Source organism: Triturus cristatus, chromosome 3_1, assembly GCF_964204655.1.
Source record: "Triturus cristatus chromosome 3_1, aTriCri1.1, whole genome shotgun sequence".
Classification (NCBI taxonomy): Eukaryota; Metazoa; Chordata; class Amphibia; order Caudata; family Salamandridae; genus Triturus; species Triturus cristatus.
In genome coordinates, this window is record NC_140583.1 from 114,327,502 (window position 1) to 114,354,256 (window position 26,755).

At 51.1% G+C, this 26,755-nt stretch overlaps 1 protein-coding gene across 1 annotated transcript in view; it reads left to right on the plus strand.

Moving 5' to 3' along the window:
- Positions 1 to 26,755, plus strand: part of NAT10 (N-acetyltransferase 10) — a 231,230-nt gene that overhangs the window by 138,144 nt on the left and 66,331 nt on the right. Inside the window, exons 20-21 of the mRNA XM_085643531.1 lie at positions 18,068 to 18,201; positions 18,896 to 18,944. Coding sequence (XP_085499657.1) covers positions 18,068 to 18,201; positions 18,896 to 18,944 — 183 coding nt within the window. The remainder of the gene's footprint in view (positions 1 to 18,067; positions 18,202 to 18,895; positions 18,945 to 26,755) is intronic.

Here is a 26,755-nt window from a genome sequence, read left to right on the forward strand (position 1 = left end):
AGGCCCACAGCATATGGAGGAGGTCCGCCTCCTGGGCCGGGCACCTGGGGCATTCCGCCGAAGTCGTACCAAAATATCGCCTGATTTTCACCGGGGTCAAATAGGCTCTATGGAGCACGTAGTAGTGGACCAATTGAAAGCGGGCGTGGCGTGTGCCCTTCCAGGCCCTCCGCACTAGCTGGGCCCAGGTCGTCTCCGGGATCTCCCTGCCAATGTCCTCCTCCCAGCGGTTTCTCAAAGTGGTGAGGGGAGCCATCCCCTCATTGATCAGTCTGCCGTAAAGGCAAGTGACCGCCTTCACCGTGCCCGCAGACATCATCACGTATTGGCATACTGGGGATAAAGGAGGTTCCTCCTGCCCGCGTCTCCAGTGCGCCTGGATCGCTCGAACAAGGGCCGAGTGCAGCAAAAAGTCGCCGCGGGGAATCCCGAAGCGCTCGATGAGCTCCTGGAAGGCCAAGAGCGACCCGTCCTCGTATAGATCCCCGATTAGCTGCAAACCGGCGTCCTCCCAGGTCGCCAGCCGCGACCAATCACCCCCATGGGGCAGAGCCGTTAGCATCCCCAGCGGTATTTCGGGCGCGTACGGTATTCGCAGGTGGCCCCGGGCGTGAGCTCGGTTCCAGCACAGGCGGATAGTCCGCTCCTCCATTGACAAGTCCTGCAAGGCCAACCGTTGTCTCATCGCTATGAAGGAGAGAACATGCCTGGCCATGGCCGTTCCCCTCTTTTCTTCGGGGCCCCGGAACTCCCGGGCGATCTCCTGGGTGAAGGCCTGGAGCTGCGCCGCTAAATAATACTTTTCGAAGTCCGGCACCGCAAGCCCACCCTCCTCCTTCGGCCTCAGTAGGGTCTTGAGGGCCACCCGCCGGCGGCCCGAACCCCAAAGGAATCCGACAATCATGGATCGTAAAAGTCGAAACGTGGTCGGTGGGACCCAGATCGGTAGTGTCCGGAAATAATATAGCAACCGGGGGAGCGCCACCATTTTAAGCAAAGCAATCCTCCCAGCCACCGAGAGCGGTAGCGTGGCCCAAAAGCCCACACTGCCTCGAAGTGCTCGAATGCCCCGGGCAATGTTCCCATCCAGGAGGCCAGAAGGTTCATGATAGACATACACCCCTAGATACTTAAAGCAGTCGGGTTCCCATCTAATCTCCCTACTCAGAGTAGGGGTAGGGGTGCCCCTGCGGACCGGGAAAAGACAGGTCTTAGTCCAATTCACTCGGAGGCCCGAGACCTCCCCAAACTCCGTGAGCGCCGTCGCAGCCCCATGTAGGACATCTAGCGGGTCTTCTAGGAAGAGCAACAGGTCGTCTGCATACAGTGAGACGTAATGCGGGCCCGAAGGAGTCCACAGGCCCGTGTAATGGGCTCCCGACCGGAGATGCAGCGCAAGAGGTTCCACCGCCAACGCAAAGAGCAGTGGGGATAACGAGCATCCCTGCCTCGTGCCTCGTTCCACCGGATATTGTGAGGAAATCAGCGGTCCCGCCCGAACCCTGGCCGACGCCGAGGCGTACAGAACCCTGGTCCACCTGATGAAGCCCTCCCCGAGGCCGAACCTCCGCAACACAGTACAAAGGTAGTCCCATTCCAGGCTATCAAAAGCCTTCTCTAAATCCACTGAGAGGACAACCGGGCACGGGGCGTCCACAAGCGGTTCCCCTAGCAAGCGGAACAACCGGCGAATGTTCATGGTCGTGTTACGCCTGGGGATAAAGCCAGCCTGGTCCTCATGTACCAAGGAGCTCATGTGGCCGAGCAGCCTCGAGGCCAGGATGCTGCTCAGTATTTTATAATCCACCGTCAGCATCGATAAGGGACGGTACGACCCCGGATCGGAGGGATCCCTTCCAGGCTTGAGGAGCGGGACCACCAATGCCTCACACATCGAGCCTGGGAGACGCCCAAGCCTCTTCGCCTCCCTGTATACTACCAACAATCTAGGGGCTAGGAGATCGGCATAGGCCGCATAGAACTCCGCAGGAAGACCGTCCAGGCCCGGGGTCTTATTTCTCGCCATCTTTTTGATGGCGCTACGGATCTCTCCCAATTCTATGTCGGACCCCAAGGCTTTCGCCACGTCCCGCTCCATTGTTCGGATCTCTGAAGGCCGCAAATAGTTATCGAGCAGGTCAGGGTCTCGGACCGAGCGACTGCGGTATAAGCGCTCGTAATATTGCCGGTAGCAGCTCAGAATCGCAGGCTGGGTGTACACCTGGGTTCCGTCTGCCCTGCGCATGGACGTCGTCAGTGAGGACTGCCGCGTAGGGTTGGCCAGCCATGCCAACAGCGCGCTCGACCTATCCCCCTCTGCGATGGACCGAACCATATAGGCCTTATAGTCAAAACAGCGGAGCCGTTCGACCTCCGCCGCCACCGCCTCCTTCGCCTCCGCCGTGCGCGCCTGCAATTCGGGGCGCCCGGGGCGGCGTAACTCCAACTCGCGGAGTTTTCGATCCGCTGCCTCTAGGTCGGCGAGGATACTTCGCCTCACGCCGACCTGTTTAGAAATGCAGTACCCCCTCACCACCACCTTAAAAGCATCCCACTCTAGCGCTCTCGAGCTCGCGGTGCCATGGTTGGACGCAAAGTACTCTGAAATCGTATCACCTAGGTCCGCCTTGAAGACACTGTCCTCAAGGATCTCGGGCCGTAATTTCCAGGTGGGCACCGCCGGCACCCCGGGAAACCAGCCAAGGTCCAACAGGAGGGGGTTATGGTCAGAAATGGTCCTGGTCAAATATTCAGACCGGACCGCTGCTGAAACCAGTTCGGGCGAGCCAAGAAATCCGTCCAGTCGAACGTGCAATTCATGGAGGCTCGAGAAGTAGGAGTAATCCCTGGTTGTGGGGTGTTGCGCCCTCCAAATATCCGTTAGACCCCAGTGAGTCTGCCAGTCCCGACGATCCCTAGCCAAGCGACGAACCGGAGAATCGGGGAGGGGTGGATGCGAGCGGTCCATATCTACATCCACTACTGAGTTGAAATCTCCACCGAGCAGGAGGGGTCCGGAGAGGCAATGGGCCAACGAGCCCGATAACCTGGAAAGGAAGGCAGTCTGGTCTACATTAGGAGCATACACACAGCAAACGTTTAGGTCTCTCCCTCCCAAAGTCCCCGAAATAGCCACATAACGCCCCTCTGGATCTATCACTGTGTTTGTGACCTGGAAGGGAACCCCAGCCCTAACCCAGATCAGCGCCCCTCTGGCATACGCAGAGTATGAAGTGCAAAAGACCTGCCCCCTCCACCTATGCTGTAAGGCCGCCTCTTCCGCCTTGTTCAGATGAGTCTCCTGCAGCAGCGCCATTTGTATTCCCCTACGCACTAAGTAAGCGTGGACCTTGTGGCGCCTGGACATAGTGTGAAGCCCCCGTACGTTCCAAGTAACACATTTCAGATTAGCTACCTCAGCCATTGTCCCATATTGGTCTCGCAAAGTCTCCCCATCCGGGTCCCAACAATAACAGGACATCGATCCTCACAGCACTGATGGCGGCCATTTTCCCCAACCATAACTTAGCAACCCAAATATGAATCAACTCCCCATCCACCCTCCCCAGAACAGGACCCAAATAGCACCATCTAGTTCCTATCCAAACCATATTCTCCAACTATACCCTACTAATCCTGCAGTCGCCACCGCAGGAAGGCCTTAAGGGCCAGGTGCAGGCCGGGCGGAGGCAGTGGGCCCTCGACGCTCAGGCCACCAGGACTAACCGAAGCCCAAAACAGTGTCACAAATAAACCCCCTCGGGGCAAATCCAGGGCACCCCACCCTCCCAACCCCGATAGTCAGCATCTCTGATCGACACCCGCCACCCCCTCGCCGGGCCCCCACCCAAAGTGAAGAAGCTCGCCCCGTTACCCCTGTCCATCCAGAAGGTCCTCCGCCGATTGCGGTGTGATCACCGGCGTATGGTCACTGTCAGGCACGGATTCCTCGGAGTCCGTTGGACCCCCCTCGTCCTCAGGGACCGCTTCCTCCGCAATGGCAGCGTCCCGTGAACCAGACAGCGCTGATAGCACCTCTAGTACTCCCTTCCGCTCCGTCGATGTCTCTACAGTTGAGGGACCCCCCGAGCGGCCACGGCGACCCCGAATCCTCCTGGATCTCCGTCTCTGCTCCGGCTCCGCCACCTGTCGAGGCGAAGAGCCGGATCCACCTTTCCCCGCTCTATATAGTTCGAGCCAGTGACAAACGTCCTCTGGGGTATCGAAGAACTGAGTTTTGTCATCGACAATTATGCGGAGCCTCGCAGGATAGAAGAGCGAGTATTGGATACCCTCGCTCCGGAGCTCGCGCTTGACCGCCAGGAAGGAAAACCGTCTGCGTTGAGTTTCATAGGTGTAATCCGGGAAGATGTTCACCTGGCTGTTTGCCACTTTAAATGGCCCATTATGTCTGGCGACATTGAGGATGAAGTCTCTGTCCCTGAAGTGCAATAATCGCGCCACCACCGGTCGTGGGGCACGTCCCTGCTGCGGTGGCCTCGCCGGGACCCGATGGGCCCGCTCCAGGGTGTAGAAGGAGGATAGACCCTCCGGGGCCACCGTGTCTCGGAGCCAGGCCTCCAGATATGCCACCATGTCGCCATCCTCAATCTTTTCTGGCAGGCCCACCACGCGGATGTTGTTCCTCCTGTTACGGCCTTCCGCGTCCTCCGCCCTCTGCTCCAGGACCGTAATCCGGGATAAGGCATCCTTCATATCCGCGGCCAAGGTCCGCTGTGCCGGCTCCAAGGTTTTCACCGAGCCCTCCACTTCCTTGACCCGGTCCGAAAGTTTGCTGTGGTCCGCTCTAAGGAGACCCAGGCTCGTCGCTACCTGGGCAATGTCCTGCTGGAGGGCCGAGCACGTGGTCGCTATGGCCTCTAGGACTCGGTCAAATTGCTGCTGCAGTGGTGCACCGCCGGCATCCTCGGGGCCCCCGCGTTCCTCCTTGTCCTGGGTCTCCGAGTCCGAGACAGCTAGGGCAGTCCCCTTGGCTCCTCTAGGTTTCCCCATGTCACCGGCCGCTCTCCGTGCAGGTCTCGGAGCAGGCGCCTCCGAGTTCAGGCCCCGGCTATGACTCCCTCGGGTGCTAGGCCTCAGGTCGAATGCCGGAGATCCCCGTCTCCAGGGCCCGTTGGATCGTCTCAACCTTGGCTCACGCCACCAACACGGCGTCCGGGGGCACCGAGGAGGAGGCGGAGACAGCCGTCGCCAGGTCGGGCAGGCCCGCACGGCCGACAGAGTCCCGGAGTGGATGTCACCAGCTCCACCGGACGATTCGCGGCCCCAAAAGGTTGCGCCTCCCATGTAAGTGGGTCGGCCAGGAGAAAGTGGCCAAGTGCGGTGTAGGGAGTGGGGCCACCGACGGGGCCTCCTGCCGTCCCCGCGTGGGATCCGCTAGGTTGTGGGCCTTCGTTCATCCGAGTGCAATCCCCGTTAAAAGAGACCGCTCTGACCGATGTCCAGCTCCGACCCCCACCGGGAGCCGGCAGAGCAGGGGATGCACCGCCGCCAACGACGTTCCTCCAGTCTAATGGATCTGGCCAGGGGGACAAAGAAGTCCGGGCGCCATGTTGGGTCGCACTGCGTGGTACCCCGGACTGCGATTTTCGCCGGGTCACCGCTCGTGCCGATCACGCCAGGGGCCCCGGCAGGTTTCCGTCGGGCCGGTCCGCAAAATGCGGGGGCTGGGGTGCCCCGCAGCCGCCGAATTACAGGATAATCACGGGCTCAGTCCCGGAGCCGAGCTCTCAGGCGACCATCACCATCGGCGCCCAAGCCACGCCCCCCCAGGATCCTATGACCTCATGAGGAAGACTCTGATTGCGGGATTTGGATTCACTACTGAGGAGTATAGAATTAGATTCAGGGGGGCTCACAAAACCCACACCCAGTCCTGGATTGACTTTGTAGACTTCTCAGTAAAGACACTGGATGGTTGGTTAGCTGGACATGGTGTTCAGGATTTTACTGGATTGTACAATTTATTCACGAAGGAACATATATTGAGTAACTGCACAAATGGAAAGTTGCATCAGCATTTGGTAGACCTAGGTCTAATTTCTCCCCAAGAATTGGGAAAGAAGGCAGACCACTGGGTCAAGACTAGGGTGACAAGGACAGCCACTGCGGGTGACCAGAAGAAGGTGCTTACAAAACCTCCCCAGGGGAAAGGTGGTGAGAATCCACAAGATAAAAAGTCTGAGTCTTCCAAAGGGCCCCAAAAACCTGTTCAGGGGATGGGACCCCAACTACTCCCTATAGGGGGAAGAACTTTGATCCCTTAAATGCCTGGTGTAATAACTGTAAGAGGTCAGGACACCTAACTGTAGATAAATCTTGCCCCCACAACAAAGCCCCTAAGTACAGCTACTCCTTGGGCAGCAAGTATACAGATGGGATCAGAAGTGTACCCTGAGCAAATCTGGGAACACACTGAAGCAAGTCTAGTCTCACTGGGGGAAGTGGAGTTTGCCACTGTAGCTGTTTGACCACCCAACTTAAAGAAGTATTTGCAGTACCCCTGGGTGAATGGAGCTAGGGTAGAAGCTCTGAGGGATACAGGTGCCAGTGTCACTAGGCTGAGAGACACACTGGTTTCCCCTGAGCAATATTTGATTGGGAAGTCTTACCCAGTCACCAATTCTGACAGTGTCACCACTAGTCATCCCATGGCCATGGTGACATTAGGCTGGGGGGGTTACTGGCCTGAAACAGGTAGTAGTCTTTCCAAAGTTGCCAGCTGCATGTCTGCTAAGAAATGATCTGGAAACCTCAGCCTGGGCTGAGGTTGATCTAAAGGCCCATGCAGCCATGCTAGGCATCCCTGAATTGGTGTGTGTGCAAACCAGAGCACAGAGCAAGAGGAAGGGTGAAAAAGTAGGTCTGGAGCCTGAAATAATGGCGCAACCAACCAAGAGAAAAGGTAAGAAGACTGGGGAACCAGCTTCTGTACAGCATAACATTCAGGACCCCTCTCCACAGGGAGAGGATTTGGATACCCCTGAGGGAACTGAGCCAATGGAGCTTGACCCTTACCAGGTTGAATTCTTGGGCCCGGGGAGACCCTCTAGGGAAGAGCTGTGCCAGGGTCAGCGAGACTGTCCCACTCTTGAAAGCCTGAGGCAGCAAGCTGTTTCAGAAGCAAAGGGAGATGTCAGTGGTACCGATAGAGCTTATTGGGAAGAGGGATTACTGTATCCTGAGGCAAGAAACCCCACTCCTGGAACCACCAGGAGGGTGGTAGTGCCACAGAAATACAGGGAGTTCCTCCTAGCTTTGGCTCATGACATCTCCCTAGCTGGATATCTGGGGCAATCCAAAACTTGGGAAAGGCTAGTGAATCTCTTTTACTGGCCCCAGATGCACCAAAAGGTGAAGGAGTTTGTCAGCTCCTGTGTTACCTGCCAAGCCAGTGGCAAGACAGGTATCCACCCAAAGGCCCCCCTCATCCCACTACCAGTGGTGGGGGTGCCCTTTGAAAGGGTAGGGGTGGGCATTGTGGGTCCACTTGAACCTCCCACAGCCTCAGGGAACACATTCATTCTAGTAGTAGTGGATCATGCTACTAGGTACCCTGAAGCAATTCCACTCAGTACTACTACAGCCCCTTCAGTAGCCAAGGCCCTCCTGGGTGGTTTCACCAGGGTAGGGTTTCCTAAGGAGGTGGCTTCAGGCAGAGGTTCCAACTTCATGTCTGCTTACCTGACACACATGTGGAAGGAGTGTGGAGTGCAGTACACATTTACTACACCCTACCATCCACAAACCAATGGCCTTGTTGAGAGATTGAACAAGACATTGAAAGGCATGATCATGGGTCTCCCTGAGAAACTCAAAAGGAGATGGGATCTCCTTCGCTTACAGAGAAGTACCACTGAAGGGAGTAGGTTTCTCGCCCTTTGAACTTCTGTTTGGTCATCCTGTGAGGTGACCACTGTGTCTTGTAAAATAGGGCTGGGAGAGGCCTCTTCAAGAGCCCAAACAAGACATAGTGGACTATGTGCTTGGCCTAAGGTCCAGAATGGCTGCGTACATGGAGAAAGCATCCAAAAACCTTGAGGCCAGCCAGGAGCTTCAGAAGCACTGGTATGACCAAAAAGCTGCACTGGTTGTATTTCAACCTGGGCAACAGGTGTGGGTTTTGCAGCCAGTGGCACCAAGGGACCCTCCGAGATAGATGAAGTGCCCCTTACCCTATCCTAGAGAGAAAGAGTGAGGTCACCTATTTAGTTGACCTGGGCACTAGCAGGACACCCAAAAGGGTTATCCATGTGAACCGCCTTAAGCTCTACAATGACAGGGCTGACATCACCATGTTGATGGTGACTGATGAGGAACAGGAAGCAGAGAGTGAACCTCTCCCTGACCTCCTCTCCTACAACCCACAAGATGGGTCAGTAGATGGTGTAGTCATTTCAGACACCCTCTCTGCCCAACAGCAGACTGACTGCAAGCAAGTCTTGCAACAGTATGCTGGCCCCTTTTCCCTGACCCCTGGTCTGACAAACTGGTGTACCCATGATGTGGACACTGGTGACAGTGCACCTGTCAAGAACAAAATCTATCGCCAGTCAGACCAAGTCAAGGAAAGCATCAAAGCTGAGGTCAGCAAGATGCTGGAGTTAGGGGTCATTGAACCCTTATTGAACCCTCTGAGAGCCCCTGGGTTAGCCCAGTGGTTCTAGTCCCCAAACCTCATCAACAGGGTGGAAAGAGAGAGTTGAGGTTCTGTGTGGACTATAGAGGGCTCAATCCTTTCACCAAGACAGATGCTCACCCTATTTCAAGAGCAGATGAGCTGATAGATAAATTAGGGGCAGCCCAATTCCTCAGTACCTTTGACTTAACTGCAGGGTACTGGCAGATTAGCATGGCCCCAGGAGCAAAAGAAAGGACCGCATTCTCCACACCTGATGGGCATCATCAGTTTACTGTGATGCCCTTTGGGTTAAAGAATGCCACTGCCACCTTCCAGAGGTTGGTGAACCATGTCCTGGCTGGGCTGGAGTCCTTTAGTGCAGCTTATCTTGATGATATTGCTGTCTTTAGCTCCACCTGGCAGATCACCTGATCCACCTTGGAAAGGCTTTAGAGGCTCTGCAAAATGCAGGTCTCACTATCCTGGCATCCAAATGCCAGATAGGGCAGGTCACTGTGGTGTACTTGGGCCAACTTGTAGGTGGAGGCCAGGTACAACCCTTACAACCCAAGATCCAGGCCATCCTGGACTGGGTAGCTCCAACAACCCAGACCCAAGTCCGGGCATTCCTTGGTTTGACTGGGTACTACAGGTGGTTTGTGAAAGGATATGGGTCCATTGTGACCCCCCTCACAGAACTCACCTCCAAGAAAATGCCCAAGAAGGTTAACTGGACAGTTAGTTGCCAAAAGGCTTTTTACACCCTGAAAGAAGCAATGTGCTCAGCACCAATTCTAAAAGCTCCAGATTATGCCAAGCAGTTCATAGTGCAGACTGATGCCTCTGGGCTAGGGATAGGAACGGTCCTATCCCAGACCAATGATGAAGTCCAAGACCAACCTGTTGCTTTCATAAGAAGGAGGCTACTCCCCAGAGAGCAGCGTTGGAGTGCCATTGAGGGGAGGCCTTTGCTGTGGTTTGGTCCCTGAAGAAGTTGAGGCCATACTTGTTTGGTACTCACTTCCTGGTTCAAACTGACCACGGACCTCTCAGATGACTAATGCAGATGAAAGGGGAAAATCCAAAACTATTAAGGTGGTCCATCTCCCTACAGGGAATTGACTTTGAAGTGGAACACAGACCCAGGGACTGCCCATGCCAATGCAGATGGACTTTCCAGGTTCTTCCACTTAGACAATGAAGACTTCATAGGGCAAGGTTAGTCTCATCACTTTTCGTTTGGGGGGGGGAGGGTTGTGTGAGAAAGTGCCATCTTTCTTGCATGGTATGCCCCCACTTTTTGCTGAATATACTTTGAATGAGTGTGCCCTGGACTCCTGCCAATCAGGTACCCAGGACCCATGTTCCTTCCCTAAAGACCTCAAACCCAAATTGGCAAACCCTGGCCACATGTCAGCCCCTGGTAAATGGTACCTTAGGTACCCAGGGCCTTGTGACCAGGGAAGGCCTCTAAACGCAAGAAGCAAAAAAAGTTCACCCAGATGCCCTGTGACTCCCACAGGATCTTCATCCTCTGAGCAAGAGTTGGTCATTGTGCAGCCACCAAAACGTTCTCTGATTGGCCCGCACCAATTTCTTCCCTGGTCCTGGAGCCGTCACCATCCCCACTGGCTCCACCAATTTCCTTTCTGGGCCCTTGAGCAGAGCACCTACACTGTCTCTTCTAGAATTCCTGGCCCTTGGCATAGACCTAGTTGGATTCCTTATTGTCCTGTATTCCATCTTTGCCAGAGCCATCTGGCACACCATTGAGGGCCATCTCGCCATGTGGCTTCCCAATGTTTATTCCTCTGGCTCCGTTCAGTTCCATCCCACTTGGACCGAGGCCAGATCCTCTGGCCTTCAAACTGGTGCCTATGCCATGGCTGGGACTGCCTCATTCAGCACTGCCACCATCTCCATGCGCTGCTAGAGCCACTCCCTGAAACCCCATAACAGAACAGGTCAAAAAGGCAGATGCAGAAGATCCTTGAGGGGAAGGAGTATAGAAAGAGGATGCGTGAAGAGTTTGGTACTCATTTGGACCCTTTAGACCAGTCATACTCAAAGTACGGCCCAGGGGCCCCATGCGGCCCTCCTGACCTTTACATGCAGCCCCCTGGACAGCAGCACTAGACTGCTGCTTACACGACTCCGCGCTAACATGGCCAAAAATATTAAATATACAGCAAATACTTATTTAAAGGTTAATTGCAGTTAGGAAAAGGAAGTAACTAGGCCCTTAAATATAGGAACACCTTTATTTTAAAAGACCGCAACTAGATATACATGCTTTGCTTCCCCTACTTCCACTTTACACCCCCCTCCCCCCTGCGCTGGCATCAGTGCGGGTCTCGGTCACACCATAGAACAAAATTTGCGGTCCCCGGGAAAATGTTTGTGAGTACGCATGCTTTAGACCTTTATACGGAGGGGAGGATGGGACCGAACAGGGCCATGAGCTTCAAGGACTATCTTCCGCACGTGGATTAACACTTCTCCTGAGATCGTGATGGACTTTCCTACTGTTTCCCCCACACTCTAGAGGAGAAGTCTGTTTTTTATACAATTGTTAAGAAAGCAACAGAAGTGTTGGACCTTCAACTCCCCATAGTAGAGACAAAAAACAACTAACTCACTACCGAACCGTGCTGAACCATTGCTGCTCTTCATTGATCCCATCTTAGGCCCAGTCCTAGCAGCACAGGAGAAATCCTCATTGGCTCCTGTGATCAATAGACTGGTGGCTAGTCGTTACCGCCTGGTCCAGTAAGTCCACCATTTCTTTCTACCCACCCTTCATCTGAAAGCTTAGTCATCCAGACATCATGTTCTTCCGGACAGTCAGTGGGTCCCTTGCGGTTAGTCCCCTTGGACAGGGATTTGAAATGCCTAAAGGCGTGGGTGAAGGAAACGTTTTCACAAGGAGCATGGCACTTAAATCACTGAATGCAAATTACATCCTTGCTTGCTACAGCCCGCTCTGTGGGACATGGCCCAAAAGATGGTGCCTCCTTGTACCGGAAGATATGGGGATGCACTTCAAGGAAGTGATACCGGATGGATACAATGCCTCCCGGCATATCATTCAGTCTGGGCTAGATACTGCCGACTGTTATAATGCGTTTTCCCTTTAAGAGATCTTGTAGAACTCTTGATGTGCCTGTTCTGTTAATTCTCTTTTTGTTTGCCTGAGGGGGGATTCTACGCTGGGTCGTTGATGCTTTGGCTGGAAAGAGGAAATTCACGCTCTGACAAGCTATTCTAGATTAAAGGTTCAACTTTAACCATCTCTATTGTCACCGAACACTTCACTGCACAGACTCTGTTGCCTGGGCTATGGGCACCTCTGTCTCCCCTTTCAATTACATGCCTGCTGCACAGGTCCAATTTTTCATCCGATGTTCAGGCCAACCTTATGGATCTTCAATTCGATGGTGCACACCTTTTTGGGGAAAAGACAGACACTGCTTTAGAGCAGTTCAAGACTAGCGAGGCCAGAGCCCACCTGTTGGGCTTGCAACTGTTACCTCCTAAGATAGATTACCACCATTTCAAGCGTTTTGATGGCTTTTCAGGAGTCTTCTCTTTTTGCCCACTCCAGGCCTACCAACCCCAGACCAAGTAGCAGCAACAAATTCCACTTGTCAGGCAATACAGGGACAGAAGCAGTTGTAAGGGATCAGCCCGGCATCTCTCCTTCTCTGGCTTCTCTTACTCCCCTGTACCACAAGGCAAGCAGACAAAGATTGCTTCCCGAATCCCACTTTGAGCCTGTAGAGGGGTGGGTGTGCTCCTTCCTGCCAACCTGGACTTGCGGGTCCTCCATATTGCAGTAAGGGGTTACACTCTTCCTTCAGGCTCCTCCCCATCCCTCCTCTACCCTCTGCTTCCCCTCCAGATCACTCAATCATACTGCATCAAGAGGTGGCAGCACTCGTACAGAAAGGGGTGATGGAGTGAGCTCTAGAGCAGGAGCGGGGTCAGGGGTGTTACACACGTTACTTCCTTCTGACCAAGAGGGATGACAGAATGTGCTCAATCCTAAACATCAGAGACTTGAATTTGTTCCTCCGGAATGAAAAGGTCAAGATGCTGACCCTTGCTCAAGTGTTACTGTCATTGGAACTCTGGGTCAATCAAACTGAAGGACGCGTAATTCTGCATCCCTATCCTGCAGTCGGACCAAAAGTATTTCCAATTTGCAGTGGGTTGGCAAGGAACCTTCCTCCGCTCCCAGGGTACCACTTACTAGGGAATTACAGGGGCAGAAGTACCATTTGTGGATATGTTTTAGGAAATAAGCACTGGCACACAGCACCTGGTAGGCAGGGACCCTGTGCACTACAGTTGAAACCTTATCAAAACCAGGCAAAAAGTGGGGGCTAACCATGTACAAAGAGGCACTTTCTCACACCGAAAAAAGTAGCGGATGAGGGCATCGTGTCCAGATGAGCAAGTCAGAAATGAGGCAGAAGGCACTGGGGAGAAGTTGTGCCAGATACACATGCAGTATAGGCAGGGTGCACTATACTACATATGTGGACAAATCTTCATGAGCAGAAATGCCCCTGTAGTGTCGAAGTCAATTCTTAGATATCACAAGTGATATCACAAGTGAACTGGGAAGCCATTTAAGTACATGTGCTGGACACTGGTAATTATGAGTTCCCCAGCTACATGATGGCTTCACTGAAACTAGAGAGGTTTGGTATCAAACATCTCGTATTAATAAACCCATTCCAGTGATGGATTTATTAGTACAGGCACCCAGAAGGCACCTTAAAGGTGCCCTATGAAAACATATCTACTACTAGTTTACTGGCTGACTGATGTAGACCAGCCTGCCAACACAGACCGGTATCTGGCCCCCTGCAGATGAGAGCTGGCACTCTCTGAGGGTAGAAACCTGCTCTGGCCGGAGGTGTTGTCACCTCCTCCAAGAAGGAAGGCTAAGTAATTAGCATATCAAGACAGCAGGCTTCCGCCTTTGATAAGCAACCCAAGGCTTACCCAGTCAAGGGAAATGCCACCCCTTGCCTCAGGCCCATTTGGCACTGAGACAGGTGGAAAAATTAGCTAGTCAGTAGGCGTGTTCCCTATCCGGCTAGTTCCACTCCTAAGATGGGCTTCCTGATGTGAACACTAAACTTAGAATTCCACCATCTTGGTTTGGTGGAATGAGGCTCTCTGGGTTAGGGTTATGCCCACTTCCCTCAGTAAGTGCTCATGTAGGAGGTGTAGTCACCCTAAAGGTAAGTAGGCCATTCTCTACTACATATCACTCCCCTTAATGCCCATAATTGAGTATTTAGGAGGCACCTGTGATGGCAAGATCTCAGATTCGACCAATCTAGAAGAAGAGGTCAAATCACAACCGCAGAAACAGCTTGTAACTCAAGACCTGCTGTGGACTTTGTGCGCCAAACCCTGTTAGCCTGCACCAGTCTTGACGATCGTGACCAGCCGACTTGTCCTACAGCTGACTAGCTTCCAAGAACTCCGGGAGACTGCTAACCGTTCACCAATTTCCAGCAATGTCCCTTGGAGTATACGAGCTACCCCCCACTGTCTGTAGCAACCAAAAATGCAAAGTCTGGTTTACTGAGTTGCCACTCCCCAGCCAGCCCAAAGCAGCAGCATCCAAGGTAGAGGCCCATGTGCTCCTAGGAGGACTCCAGGACCAACTGGAGCCGCACAGGACCAATACCCGGGGTACCAGACCTCTTGCTGCAAACAGAGCCCATGAGCTTCCAATCTGGACTCCCCCCCCCTGCACCGAGACATCCGCATCGCATAGACCCACTTCTAGAGCGGCCAGCTGTTCTGATTTTGCACCCTCAACAGGCAAAGACCGACAACTGCAAGGCCCTAGGACGCACGGAGCCAAGCCGACCTTTCACTCTGCACCCAAGTGTCCTAGCCTGGTTAGCAACGAACCAACTGTGTCCCCTTGTTCCAGGGCCCATGTGACCCCAGCCCCCCGATATGAGCTTCCGGACTTGTCTCCAAGTCCTTCTATTCAGGGTATTACTAGGTGCCCTCTTCTTTCCACCGGCTTAGCGTGCACAACTACTAACCCGACTAGCACCTCTGCACCCAGATGCTCCAGGGCAGTGAACTAGTAGCTGCTGGTGGTACTCTGGAGCTTGGCCCCCTGTGACACTAAGTCCCGAGGTGATCCCCAGAAAGCAATTGCAAATAACTGTATGTAACATGTCTATGCCTTTTCTCCCACAGGAAAGCATTGCAGCGTAAAGACACATTTAAGTGAACTGTTTACTTACCCGTAAAAAATTCATAATTAAAGTACTTACTTTATAACGAAGTTCTTGGTATCAAACTTTATATAAAAATAAGAGTTTCTGATTTCCTGTAAGGATTACTTTTCACAGGTAGACTGTAGTTTCCACTATATATGCACACCGATCCTCCAAAGCCTGCGTTTACTTGGACATAAAGTTACCTCCACCAGAGATAAATGACTAGTCAAAAATAGTGTTGGGCAAGATACTAAATAGGCCAGTGGGATCGTAGTGGATCTTATTGGTTGGCATAGTCCAGGATACCAGATAAGATGATCTTCTACAAAAATATTCTTGTTGTCTTTAGTTATAGTGGCTGTGAGGTGAAACTGTGATTTTCCTCAACCTCCCTAAAGAATTTGTATCCACTAGCACTGATCCAGAGGCACCTATCTTTCTATGTCTGCTTTACTGCCCACCCAGCACAATAGAGAGGTGTGAGAAAGTGCTCTTTTGCATGGCTAGCTCCCCCCCTTTTTCCTGGTTTTGATGTATTTTCAAATGTGGTGTACAGGGACCCTGCCATCCAGGTCCCCTGTGCCAGTGCTCCTTCTCTGAAAGAAACTCCCAGTTGGCACTTCTGCCTCCTGCAAGTCCCTTGTAAATGGTACACTGGGTACCTAAAGCCTGAAAGCTGAATAGTGTCCCCTTGGGACCCCGCCGACCACTACGCCCTCACTTGGACAGTGCCACTGCCCTTGCAAACTGCATGCCTCTGTGAGGAAGAAAACGACAGTTGATTTGGCACCCTGCTTGGGTGCCATGCCAGCTAGCAGTCCCTGACAGCATAGTTAAGTCACCCCTCTAGCAGACCTCACAGATCTAAGGCCTGGTGGACTATACTCCAGTTGAGGGCATATCTACATGAGCAGATGTGCCCCTACAATATTGGGCACCATTTCCCAATATTGTAAGTGCCAGTGAAGCCATAGAGAGTACATGGCTGGTAACTCAACAACTCGAGTTCCACAGCACCATGATGGCTTTATTGAATACAGGAGTGTTTGGTACCAAACTACTACTTTCAATAAATCCATACTGACGCCAGTGTAGTATCTCTTGTACCATGTACCCAGAGGGCAACTCAGAGGTGCCCACTGAATCCATACCAACCCTTCTGTGGACTCTGACCGGCTGTCGGCTGCCGGCCACCACCAGACCTGTTGCTGGACCTCTGGATAGAGAGCTCCTCCTGTCTGGGACCAGAAACAGTGCACATCCTTGGCAGAGGTGTCATGCCTCCTTCCCCAGGATGGGCCAGTGCTCGAAGATGGAAGCTTCAAAGGTCTGCTGGCTTTGTAATACGACCCCCAGCCTTAGCATCAGATGGCAGCCTCTGGTTTACACCCCCACTTTGGGAGATGAAAACAGGGGGGGTAAATTAAAAAGATAGGAGGTATGCCCACTTCTGCAAACCCCACCCTTAAGGTGGGGGGAGGCGATGTGAAGCACAACTTTCAGTCCCGCCTTCTTGAAGATGGGGGGACCCCTCTAATCAGGGCTAGGTCTATGCCCCCACCCATATGAGGGTGGCAATATAGAGGGTGTAGTCACCCTGAGGTAAGGTGCCCATTGGCCCTACCTGCCCCTCCCCCCTAAAACGCCTCCTAAATAAAGTATTTAGGTAGATCCCCCAGACCTGACCCTCTGATCTGCGACGACCTAAGAAGAAGGAAGACACCCTGCAGCAAACTCCAGAAGACTACTGTCGTAGCCCCAGCGCTACCCGCCGGTCTCCATCTTCAACGACCTTTTCACTGGTCTTGCTACAACGACCGCCAATACCTCTGGTAGGACTGTTGCCTTTAATAAAGACCCCAATCTCCCGAGGATAGCGGACCTGTCCAGAAGAAACAGACTTCAAAGACTCCATATCCAGGCAGATATGCATCCCCAGCCCATTCTGCACCCTATGCCAACGGCCCAAGTCAGAGTGGTTCACCTGTGCAGTGAAGTCTCCCTGGCGCTCCTGACCTCGTGTCCAGCGTTGGCTGACCTCTCCTGCCCTCCACGACAGCGCCTGCAGTGTGAATCCAGAGGTTCCCCCAACCAGGACAGGCTCCGGTAAAAAGAATCTGACGTCCAACTGCACCCGAAGTCCCTGGGCATTGGTAAGCCGAACCAACGGTGCTCCTATGACACCCTACACCCCAACTTACCTCTGGTGTTGCTGATCCTCCTCCTGCTACCTCTGGTGCCACGCCTGAAGCCTCTTTTCTGTCAAGAAGATCCTCATTGGAAAACATTGGGTGCCCGATGTCAAAATTGCATCCTGCACCTAGCTGCTTATATGCCACCGGTAGTGTAGGTTTGGTGCTGCTTTGTGGTCCTTCCTGCGCTTTACCTAACCCCTCAAAGCTTGGCTCCTGCAACCGATCTACTTACCTGCAAGCTGTGTAGCTTCAGGCACCTCCTGTCTCCATTGAAAAGACCTTTGCACCCAACTGACCCTGGGCTGCTGGTGATGTAGTTTTGGTACTTACCTGACTCCTGGTCCTTGCTGACTTTTGGCTTCGAAGACTGAAATTTCTAAGGTCGATACTTACCTGTTTAACCGAAATATTGTTTTTCCCCATAGGATAACATTGGACAGTTTGAAAAAGTTTCTAAGTGTAGATTTGATGTTTTTTAAAGTGAAGTGTTTTTAATTAAAAACATGCTTACCTTATTACGAAGACCTGGGTCTTAAAATAAATTTTATAAAATTGGTCTGGATCTCGTTCTTGAGTGGTGTTTTCTTTATTGATCATGTGTGCAATAAATGTCTTACACTTCTCTGTGTTTGGCCTAAGGCTGCTCGCCAACACTACCACAAATAAAGAACGTTGGGTTTTACATTGAGCCCTGTGCACAGTATTACCACTTGATGGTAATATCATATATAGAGCCAGCTTTCTACAAGGTTTTATGCTTTTTTTTGTTCTTTTTGTTAAAAGCACCAATTTGTAAAAAATGTATTTGAATCTTTTGTTGGGATGCGGGTGGCGGGGGGGAGGATAAAGTGGCTCCTGCTCATAATTCTTTAATTTGTCGAGAGGGAATGTTTATATGTTGAAGGTATTTTGAACCTCTGAGTCCTATGTGAAAGTGCCCTTCAATATTCTGATCTATTTTTCCCTAGGCTGTTAGTTTGATAGAAGAGGCTGTGACACCGCGAAAGGACTTACCACCATTGCTTCTCAAACTAAGTGAAAGGCAAGCGGAGAGCCTGGACTACCTTGGAGTGTCATACGGTTTAACATCACAACTTCTAAAGTATGTGTTTCTTTTTACATTTTCATTAAGTAACAGTTACACCTGTTATTTATAGAAACTGCAAACTTTGTTAGCAATCACGAAATATCACATATTTTAATTATAAGCGGTGTGTTGCACAGAATGGGTTAGAGGCAGAGCTGTGAGAGCTAGCGGCCAACCCTTAAATCCAACACTCCCTATATTATGCGAAGGAAGCATTGGGCTTCTTCACCTTCATTAAAGGTCCTTTAGTTTAGGGAAAGATGAATACCAAAGTGTTAGGTCTTGGGATTGGACTATCTATACCTATAGCAAAGGCTGCTACTGGCCTAGATGGAGATAACTGTGATCTCCAAGGACTGGTGAATGGTCATTGGCTATGTTCTGTCCTTTATCACTGTCCCTTATCGGAGATGCTCGGCCACACTAGGGAGGCTCAAACTTTGTCCCCATCTGCATTCTAGACAGGATGCCTTAGACTTACCTTTGGCACCACATTAGACCTTTTCTCAGCCACATTCACAAAAAAAATACCCTATTCACTACACAGAACATATATTTAAATATATAATATTCCTAGCAATGTCTTTCATTTCCAACTTAACTTTGGTCTAAATACTGTGTTTATGGGAAGGCTATTGTAAAAATATATTTTTCACTCTAATCTTAATTACAAATATATTGAGCAAACGTGTTTGATGTATTCTTTCAGGTTTTGGAAGCGTGGCGGGTTTGTTCCAGTTTATCTCAGGCAGACTCCAGTAAGTCCATTATGTCCGTTGCTAAATATTTTTAGAGCCATGAACAAATTATTTTAGAATATTACTAATAATGCTATTAGTTTTTACCTTTTCATAATTTATCACTAAAATAAATCTAATAGGAGTATTCTTGATGGGTGATTATTTACTAAATGCGCTTCAAAGTATTTTAAATCCAGGGTGGCTGATGGATTTTAAATGGGATGGGACATAACGTTTGGAAGAGAGTATATTGCACTAGTGAGTGCAGCGAGTGATCCTGAATTGAAATATGGTAGAGGGGTTCTCACCTTGTGAGAACATTTTGAATACAGGGGTTGAAAACTTGCATTTTACAGCACACATTTCAAGAAGACTCATTAGGAACAAGCCAAAGCATACCCCAGACATAATATCTAAGTGGTCTGTTTACAAAAAGCCAAACATTTTCTAGCATAAGGACACACTGCTGATTCACCCAAACAGACACCCAATTTGAATCGTAGCTCTAAGCGCTGCACCACATGGAAAGCATTTTAGATCTCACAAGGCGTAGGGAAAGCACTGTGTAAATACCGATAAAATATAACACATTCCCAGAGACGACTGCCATTTTAGTTCCTGTGCCAATTCCTTTCACAAAACATGAAGGACACCATAATTGCATTGGAAGAATGCTTTGTCTGTTTAGCACAATGTTATTGAATATCTTGTATAATGCATTGCATTGTGCTAAACCGTTTGTTCGAGGCATATGAGCTGCAGATTGTACACTTAGCATAGGTCGCCATCTGGTGTTGGGCCCGGATGTTTGCAGTTTGTTTTTCTTCTTGGACAGTCTTTGGAAGTCACGAGTTTGGTGACTCCTCCTTCGGTCCGTACTGCGCATGGGCTTCGGCTCCATCCTCAGATTGTTTTTTTCCGCCATCGGGCTCGGATGTGATACTTCGTGCTCCGGCTTCGAACTTCTACGGTTCCAGCCTCGACGGAAAATCCTCGATTCTTCGAGTTCCTTCATCATCTTCATCTCTCGAAGCGGCACTTTCTCCATCCCGTACATCGACACCGGCCTTCGGGCCCTCCGCGACTCCGGTCCCGGCCGATGGAAAGGACTCCGTTCAAAAAGTGCCCAAAATGTGGGTCTAAATTTCCCCACACCGACCTCCATCAGGTGTGTAACCTTTGCCTCTCTCCGGAACACGAGGCCAGAGACTGGCCCGCCTGCAAGTCTTTTCGATCGAAGAAGACCATCCGAGATCGAAGAGCTCGACGCACCATGGCGCACTCATCCTCTGCAGCTCCACCGGACATCTTCGGAGACGACGCCGAAGCTTCGGGGCAAACACACACCGAGCAGGAGGAAGACGTCGTCAGCGCTTCCGAGGCCGACGACTCCGACGTGGAGGACGTTACACCAGCGCAGCGGGCCGTGAGTACTATGCCCCCTCCACCCCCGCGCCGAAAACCAAAGAGACTCAGGTTACTCCCTCGCCTGCCGGCCTGGGCAAAACCAAAACCAAAACTTCGATCACCCCACCTTCGGGCCCGGTGTCGAAGCTCCCAAAGTCTCATGGCAGCTCGGGATCGAGCCAGCCGACACCCGGTGCCGAAAAACAGCATCCGGCACCGAAGACTGCAAAATCCAGCTCGACTCCGAAACCACCGGTGCCGAAGCCTGGACACTCGGTGCCGACCAAACACAAACACAAATCTGTCGGCACCGATGCTCCGGCGCCGAAACATCATTCGACGCCGAAACACCTGGAGACCTCAAAAAAGCATGGCGCACACAGACCATCGAAACCCCCGGTTCCGAAATCACCGGTGCCGACAGACGACTCGACACCATTGGCTCTGTTTACACCAGACCCTTTACAAAAGACTTTGTCCAAAGATCCAAAGACTGGGCTTTTGACTTTAACTACCAAGAAAAGACGCCTTGATGCTCCGGCTCCTCCTCCTCCACCCAAAAGGAAGGACTCTGCTACTTCTCCCCTCAGAGTGCCCTCCCCACCACCGCCTCCCCTACCCCCTCCACCTCCTCCACCTCACAGGTCTCCGCCACCTGTACCTCACTACGATCCGACCCCATCCCCAGATCCAGATGATGGGGATCCGGACAATTACCCGGCGGACGCCCCAATGGATCCCACTCCACCAGGGACCCCAGATCCATGGGAGGATTACAATAACCCTGATATACCCAATGTACCTCAGGACGACCTATACCCATCAAGACCGTCTCCTCCAGAGGACTCCTTAGGGTTTCACCATTTAGTGCAGAGAGCAGCACACTACCATGGGGTGGACATGCACAGTGAACCAGTAGAAGAAGACTTCCTACTGGATACGTTTGACATACAAGACAAATCCACTTCCATTTTACCCATGCTTAAGGGTGTCACCAAGCACGCTACAGAGGTGTTCAAAGACCCTGTCAGAGCCAGAGTACTGAACCCTAGAATAGAGAAGAAGTACAAGGCGGCACCCACAGACCCTGCTTACATCAAGGGCCCTGCTCCCCTAGATTCCCTAGTTGTCTCCACAGCTAGAAAGCGGGCTAACTCCCAATCCTCAGGAGATGCCCCACCGCCAGACAAAGAATCTAAACTTCTGGACGCGTCTGGTAAACGCACCGCCTCCCAAGCTGCAAACATGTGGCGCATTGCAAACACACAAGCACTGCTTGCGCGATATGATAGAGCACACTATGACGAACTAGAGGCTCTTATGCAGCACCTTCCAGAAAAATACAAGCACAAGGCTCATGACCTGATACAGGAGGGTAAACTAATTACAAACACCTCCATTAAGTGTGCCCTCGATGCAGCCGACACTGCTTCTAGGGCCATAAATACCAGTGTCCTGCTTCGTCGCCACGCCTGGCTCAGGATCTCAGGGTTCAAGCCTGAAGTCCAGGCATCCATACTCAATCACCCCTTTGACCAGGAAACACTCTTTGGGCCAAAGGTAGACGAAGCGCTCGAAAAGATGAAGAAAGACACAGACACAGCAAAGTCTATGGGGGCACTCCAAACACAAGCCTCCAAACGTTCCTTTCGACGCTCGTCCTTTCGTGGCACAGGCAGAGGCTCCTCCACCGATAACGCCTCTACCTCCTACAAGTCCCCTCCTCAAAATACCTTTTCAAAGGGCAATCAGAGAGGTGGTTACAGGGGTAACAACAATAAGGGCAGGGGCAAAACCAACAACACCCGTTCTGCCACCCCCCCCGCACAATGACTCCCCTCCGCTCCCCCCAGACCATTCCACTCCGGGGGCAGACTACAAAACTTTATCCACGTATGGGAGTCCATAACATCGGACAAATGGGTGACCCAAATCATTCGGTCAGGGTACTGTCTAGAGCTAACATCTACCCCACCCAATATCCCACCAAGGCACCGTCCAATGTCTCAAGAACATTCCACACTGCTCAAACAAGAGGTACTCTCACTCCTGCAAAAACACGCTATAGAGCAGGTCCCCGTCAATCAACGAAATCTAGGGGTCTACTCTCTATATTTCTTAATACCAAAGAAAGACGAGACCCTCAGACCCATTCTGGACCTCCGGCCTCTAAATGCCTACATACATTCAGACCATTTTCACATGGTCACTCTACAACAAGTCCTCCCACTCCTCTGCCAGGGAGACTTTCTCACAACCTTGGATCTGAAAGACGCATACTTTCACATTCCAATACACCCCTCTCACAGGAAATACCTCAGGTTCGTGGTGGACGGACAACATTACCAATTCACGGTTCTCCCCTTCGGGGTCACCACTGCACCACGAGTGTTTACCAAATGCCTAGCAGTAGTAGCAGCACACCTCAGACGTCAACACATTCACGTCTTCCCTTACTTAGACGACTGGCTGATAAAAGCCACGTCCTACCACCAATGTGTGCAACATACAAACAGCACCATCCAACTGCTCCACCAGCTAGGCTTCACGGTGAACTACCAAAAGTCGCACCTCATACCATCTCACACAAAGCAATATCTCGGGGCCACTATAGACACCTCCAAAGGTATTGCCTATCCAAACTCAGCCAGAATCACAAGCATTCAAGCCTTACGCAAAACATTCCTTCCCCAACACTCTCTTCCAGCAAGAGTGTTCATGAAGCTCATAGGAATGATGGCGTCCTGCATATTTATAGTGCCCCATGCAAGACTCCACATGCGTCCACTTCAAGAGTGCCTAGCACAACAGTGGAACCAGGCCCAGGGTCAGCTGACGGATCTGGTGTTGGTGGACGGCCGCACACATCACTCTCTGCAGTGGTGGAACACCACAAACCTTTCCAAAGGACGGCCGTTCCTGGACCCGGTTCCTCAGGTGATTCTAACAGCGGACGCATCGCTCTCCGGCTGGGGAGCGCACCTCCTACACCTCACAATGCAAGGTCTATGGACGCCACAGCAAAAATCGCTCCACATCAACCATCTGGAGCTCTTGGCGATCTTTCTAGCCCTAAAATCTTTCCAAAAACAAATTTCGGGCAAAGCAGTCCTCATTCGCACAGACAACATGACTGCGATGTATTATATACAAAAACAGGGGGGGGGACACTCTCCCCAGCTCTCCCGCTTAGCCCAGAGCATATGGAGATGGGCAATTCCCCAAAACATCTTTCTCCTGGCACAGCACGTTCCAGGAGTACAAAACACCATAGCAGATCTGCTCAGCAGACAAACGCAACAACTACACGAATGGGAACTGCAGCCACAAGTTCTTCACCCATTCTTCAAACAGTGGGGGCATCCTCAAATAGACCTCTTCGCCACCCACGAAAACAAAAAATGCCCAAGCTTCGCCGCCAGATACCCACACCCATTGTCCAAGGGCAATGCGATATGGATGAACTGGTCAGGCAGATTTGCATACGCCTTTCCACCTCTCCCACTAATTCCATTAGTGGTCAGGAAGCTACAACAGCACTCCCTCACACTCATTCTGGTAGCTCCAACGTGGGCCAGGCAGCCGTGGTACACCACGCTACTACAACTATCAGTGGTACCACATCAAAAACTGCACCTTTCCCCATGCCTCCTAACCCAGAACCATGGAGAAATCAGGCACCCGGACCCAGCCCAGCTCAACCTGGCGATCTGGCTCCTGAAATCTTAGAATTCGGATACCTTACCCTTCCCCCTGATTGCATGAACATCATCATGGAAGCCAGACGTCCTACCACTAGAGCATGCTATGCCGCAAAGTGGAAAAGATTTGTAATTTACTGCCGTAACAATACAATTAACCCCCTAGATGCATCCATACAGCACATCATATGCTATCTGCTCCATCTTCACAGGTGTAACCTGGCATATTCATCCATACGCCTACACCTAGCAGCGATCGCTGCCTATCTACAAAACAGGCAGCATTTATCACTCTTCAGAGTGCCCGCTATTAAAGCCTTCATGGAAGGCCTTAAACGAGTAATTCCTCCCAGGGCACCACCTTCCCCTGTATGGAATCTAAATTTAGTTCTTACACGTCTAATGGGTCCGCCCTTCGAACCAATGCACAAATGTGAGCTACAGTTTCTCACCTGGAAAACAGCTTTCCTTGTAGCTATCACTTCCCTTAGAAGGGTTGGTGAAATACAAGCGTTCACCATACAGGAACCCTACATACAAATGCATCACAGCAAGGTCATACTTCGCACAAATCCGAAGTTTCTGCCCAAAGTCATTTCCCCCTTCCACCTCAATCAATCAGTGGAATTACCGGTCTTCTTTTCGCAACCCCAATCTGTTGCAGAAAGGGCCTTACACACACTCGATGTAAAAAGGGCGTTACTATACTACATACAAAGAACGCAACCCTTCAGGAAGACTAAACAATTGTTCGTTTCCTTCTCTCCACCACATAAAGGCAACCCCATTTCAAAATCAGGGATAGCTAGGTGGATTGTAAAATGCATACAAATTTGCTATCAAAAGGCAAAGAGAACATTATCTGTTCCCCCTAAAGCCCACTCTACAAGAAAGTTAGGGGCTTCTATGGCTTTTCTAGGGAATATACCCTTAGATGACATCTGCAAGGCAGCCACATGGTCTACACCGCACACCTTCACAAAACACTACTGTGTAGATGTGCATTCCAAGCAGCAAGCTAGGGTGGGCCAGGCTGTACTAAAGACACTTTTTCAAACAGCTGCAACGGATACCGGTGGTCGCCGCTAAGGTTGGGTACTGCTATGTAATCTATGCTAAGTGTACAATCTGCAGCTCATATGCCTCGAACGGAATATGCTACTTACCAGTATGCATCTGTTCTTGGCATGTAGAGCTGCAGAGTTGTACACGCCCACCCGCCTCCCCGGCTACCTGTATCCGTTCCAGTACATCTTATTTAGATACAACACATGGGTTTCTCACTGTTATTACTACGCTCCATCATTTCCCTGTTGGCGAAAAACAATCTGAGGATGGAGCCGAAGCCCATGCGCAGTACGGACCGAAGGAGGAGTCACCAAACTCGTGACTTCCAAAGACTGTCCAAGAAGAAAAACAAACTGCAAACATCCGGGCCCAACACCAGATGGCGACCTATGCTAAGTGTACAACTCTGCAGCTCTACATGCCAAGAACAGATGCATACTGGTAAGTAGCATATTCCTTTTTTTTTCTCTTTTTCACAGTTTTATATAGCGCGATCTTGACCCGGTTTCGGGTATCAGAGCGATTTACAAAGCACCAGTTGGGTTACATTAGGACACATTCATTTTTAGGTCTCGCCTGAGCCAGCGCATGCACTGCTCTGTTGAGACTTTTAGTAAGTGGACTTCAAACATCCGACCACATGCTTTATGTGTGGTCTAAAGCGTGCGGTTACGTGCACGGTTACACGCGCAGGCACCATCTGGCTTTCCTCTCTCGTCATGGCTCATTAAGCGCATCGCTCGCGGGCACCCTTACACTCGCGGGATGCTGCAGCTACTTTCAATTTTGCCGCCGCGCGCACACAACTTCCGGGCTTGTTTGATGAGAGCCGTAAATGCTTTAATCAAGTGTAATGTAGTCATTCGATTTCTAACAGATTTTTTTTCTTTTCTAAACTGCAAAGTTGTCAAGAGACTGACATCCGCTTAGCACATTTACTCCTGTGCGGGAAAATCAAATAATGCTTTCTGCAGCCCTGCGCTGACACCTTTGTCAAACGTGTTGGTTTGTAATGGCGCTAGGGAGTGATGTGTTTTCATAAACACCCGAACGTGTCAGGCAAATTACCCACTTGACCCGCAGCGTCGTATTGTCTGCGAACTGTTAATCTTACAGCACTTCAGGGATGTGCGAATGTAAGCCAGAGGGACTCTTTAGGAGTATTACAGGACATACTTCTGCTTCGGTGTCCTTTTACGCGGCCTACAGCAGCAAACAGCAGTTCCCAGTTACTGAGGCCTTTGCTCTTCTATTCTACCCTGCACTCGGGCGGACAGGAGCTGTAATTTTTTCCGGGCCGGTTATGTTTATTAAACATTGGCAGTCCACTTAACTAGCAAAAATGTTAAAGATATTTTTTTTTTTTTAAAGATTTGCTAATGTCCGATAGCTTTTTTTAAAATCCAGTTGCGATGAGTTGTCCATGTTTAAATTCTTTCAAGGCCAGGACTTTTGCGAAGTTTTGGAGGCAACGCAGTATTGAGAGTAGAGACCAACCACATGACATAAGCTGTAGCAGCACCGTAGCTGACACCTATTGGCAAACCCCAAGATGTCTGGCTACGCGGCCACCGTTTTGGAATTGTCAATGCTTGTTTCGTCATGGTTTTTGTAAAACTTTATTACTGGCCTTCAAAAATATATTTAAAACAA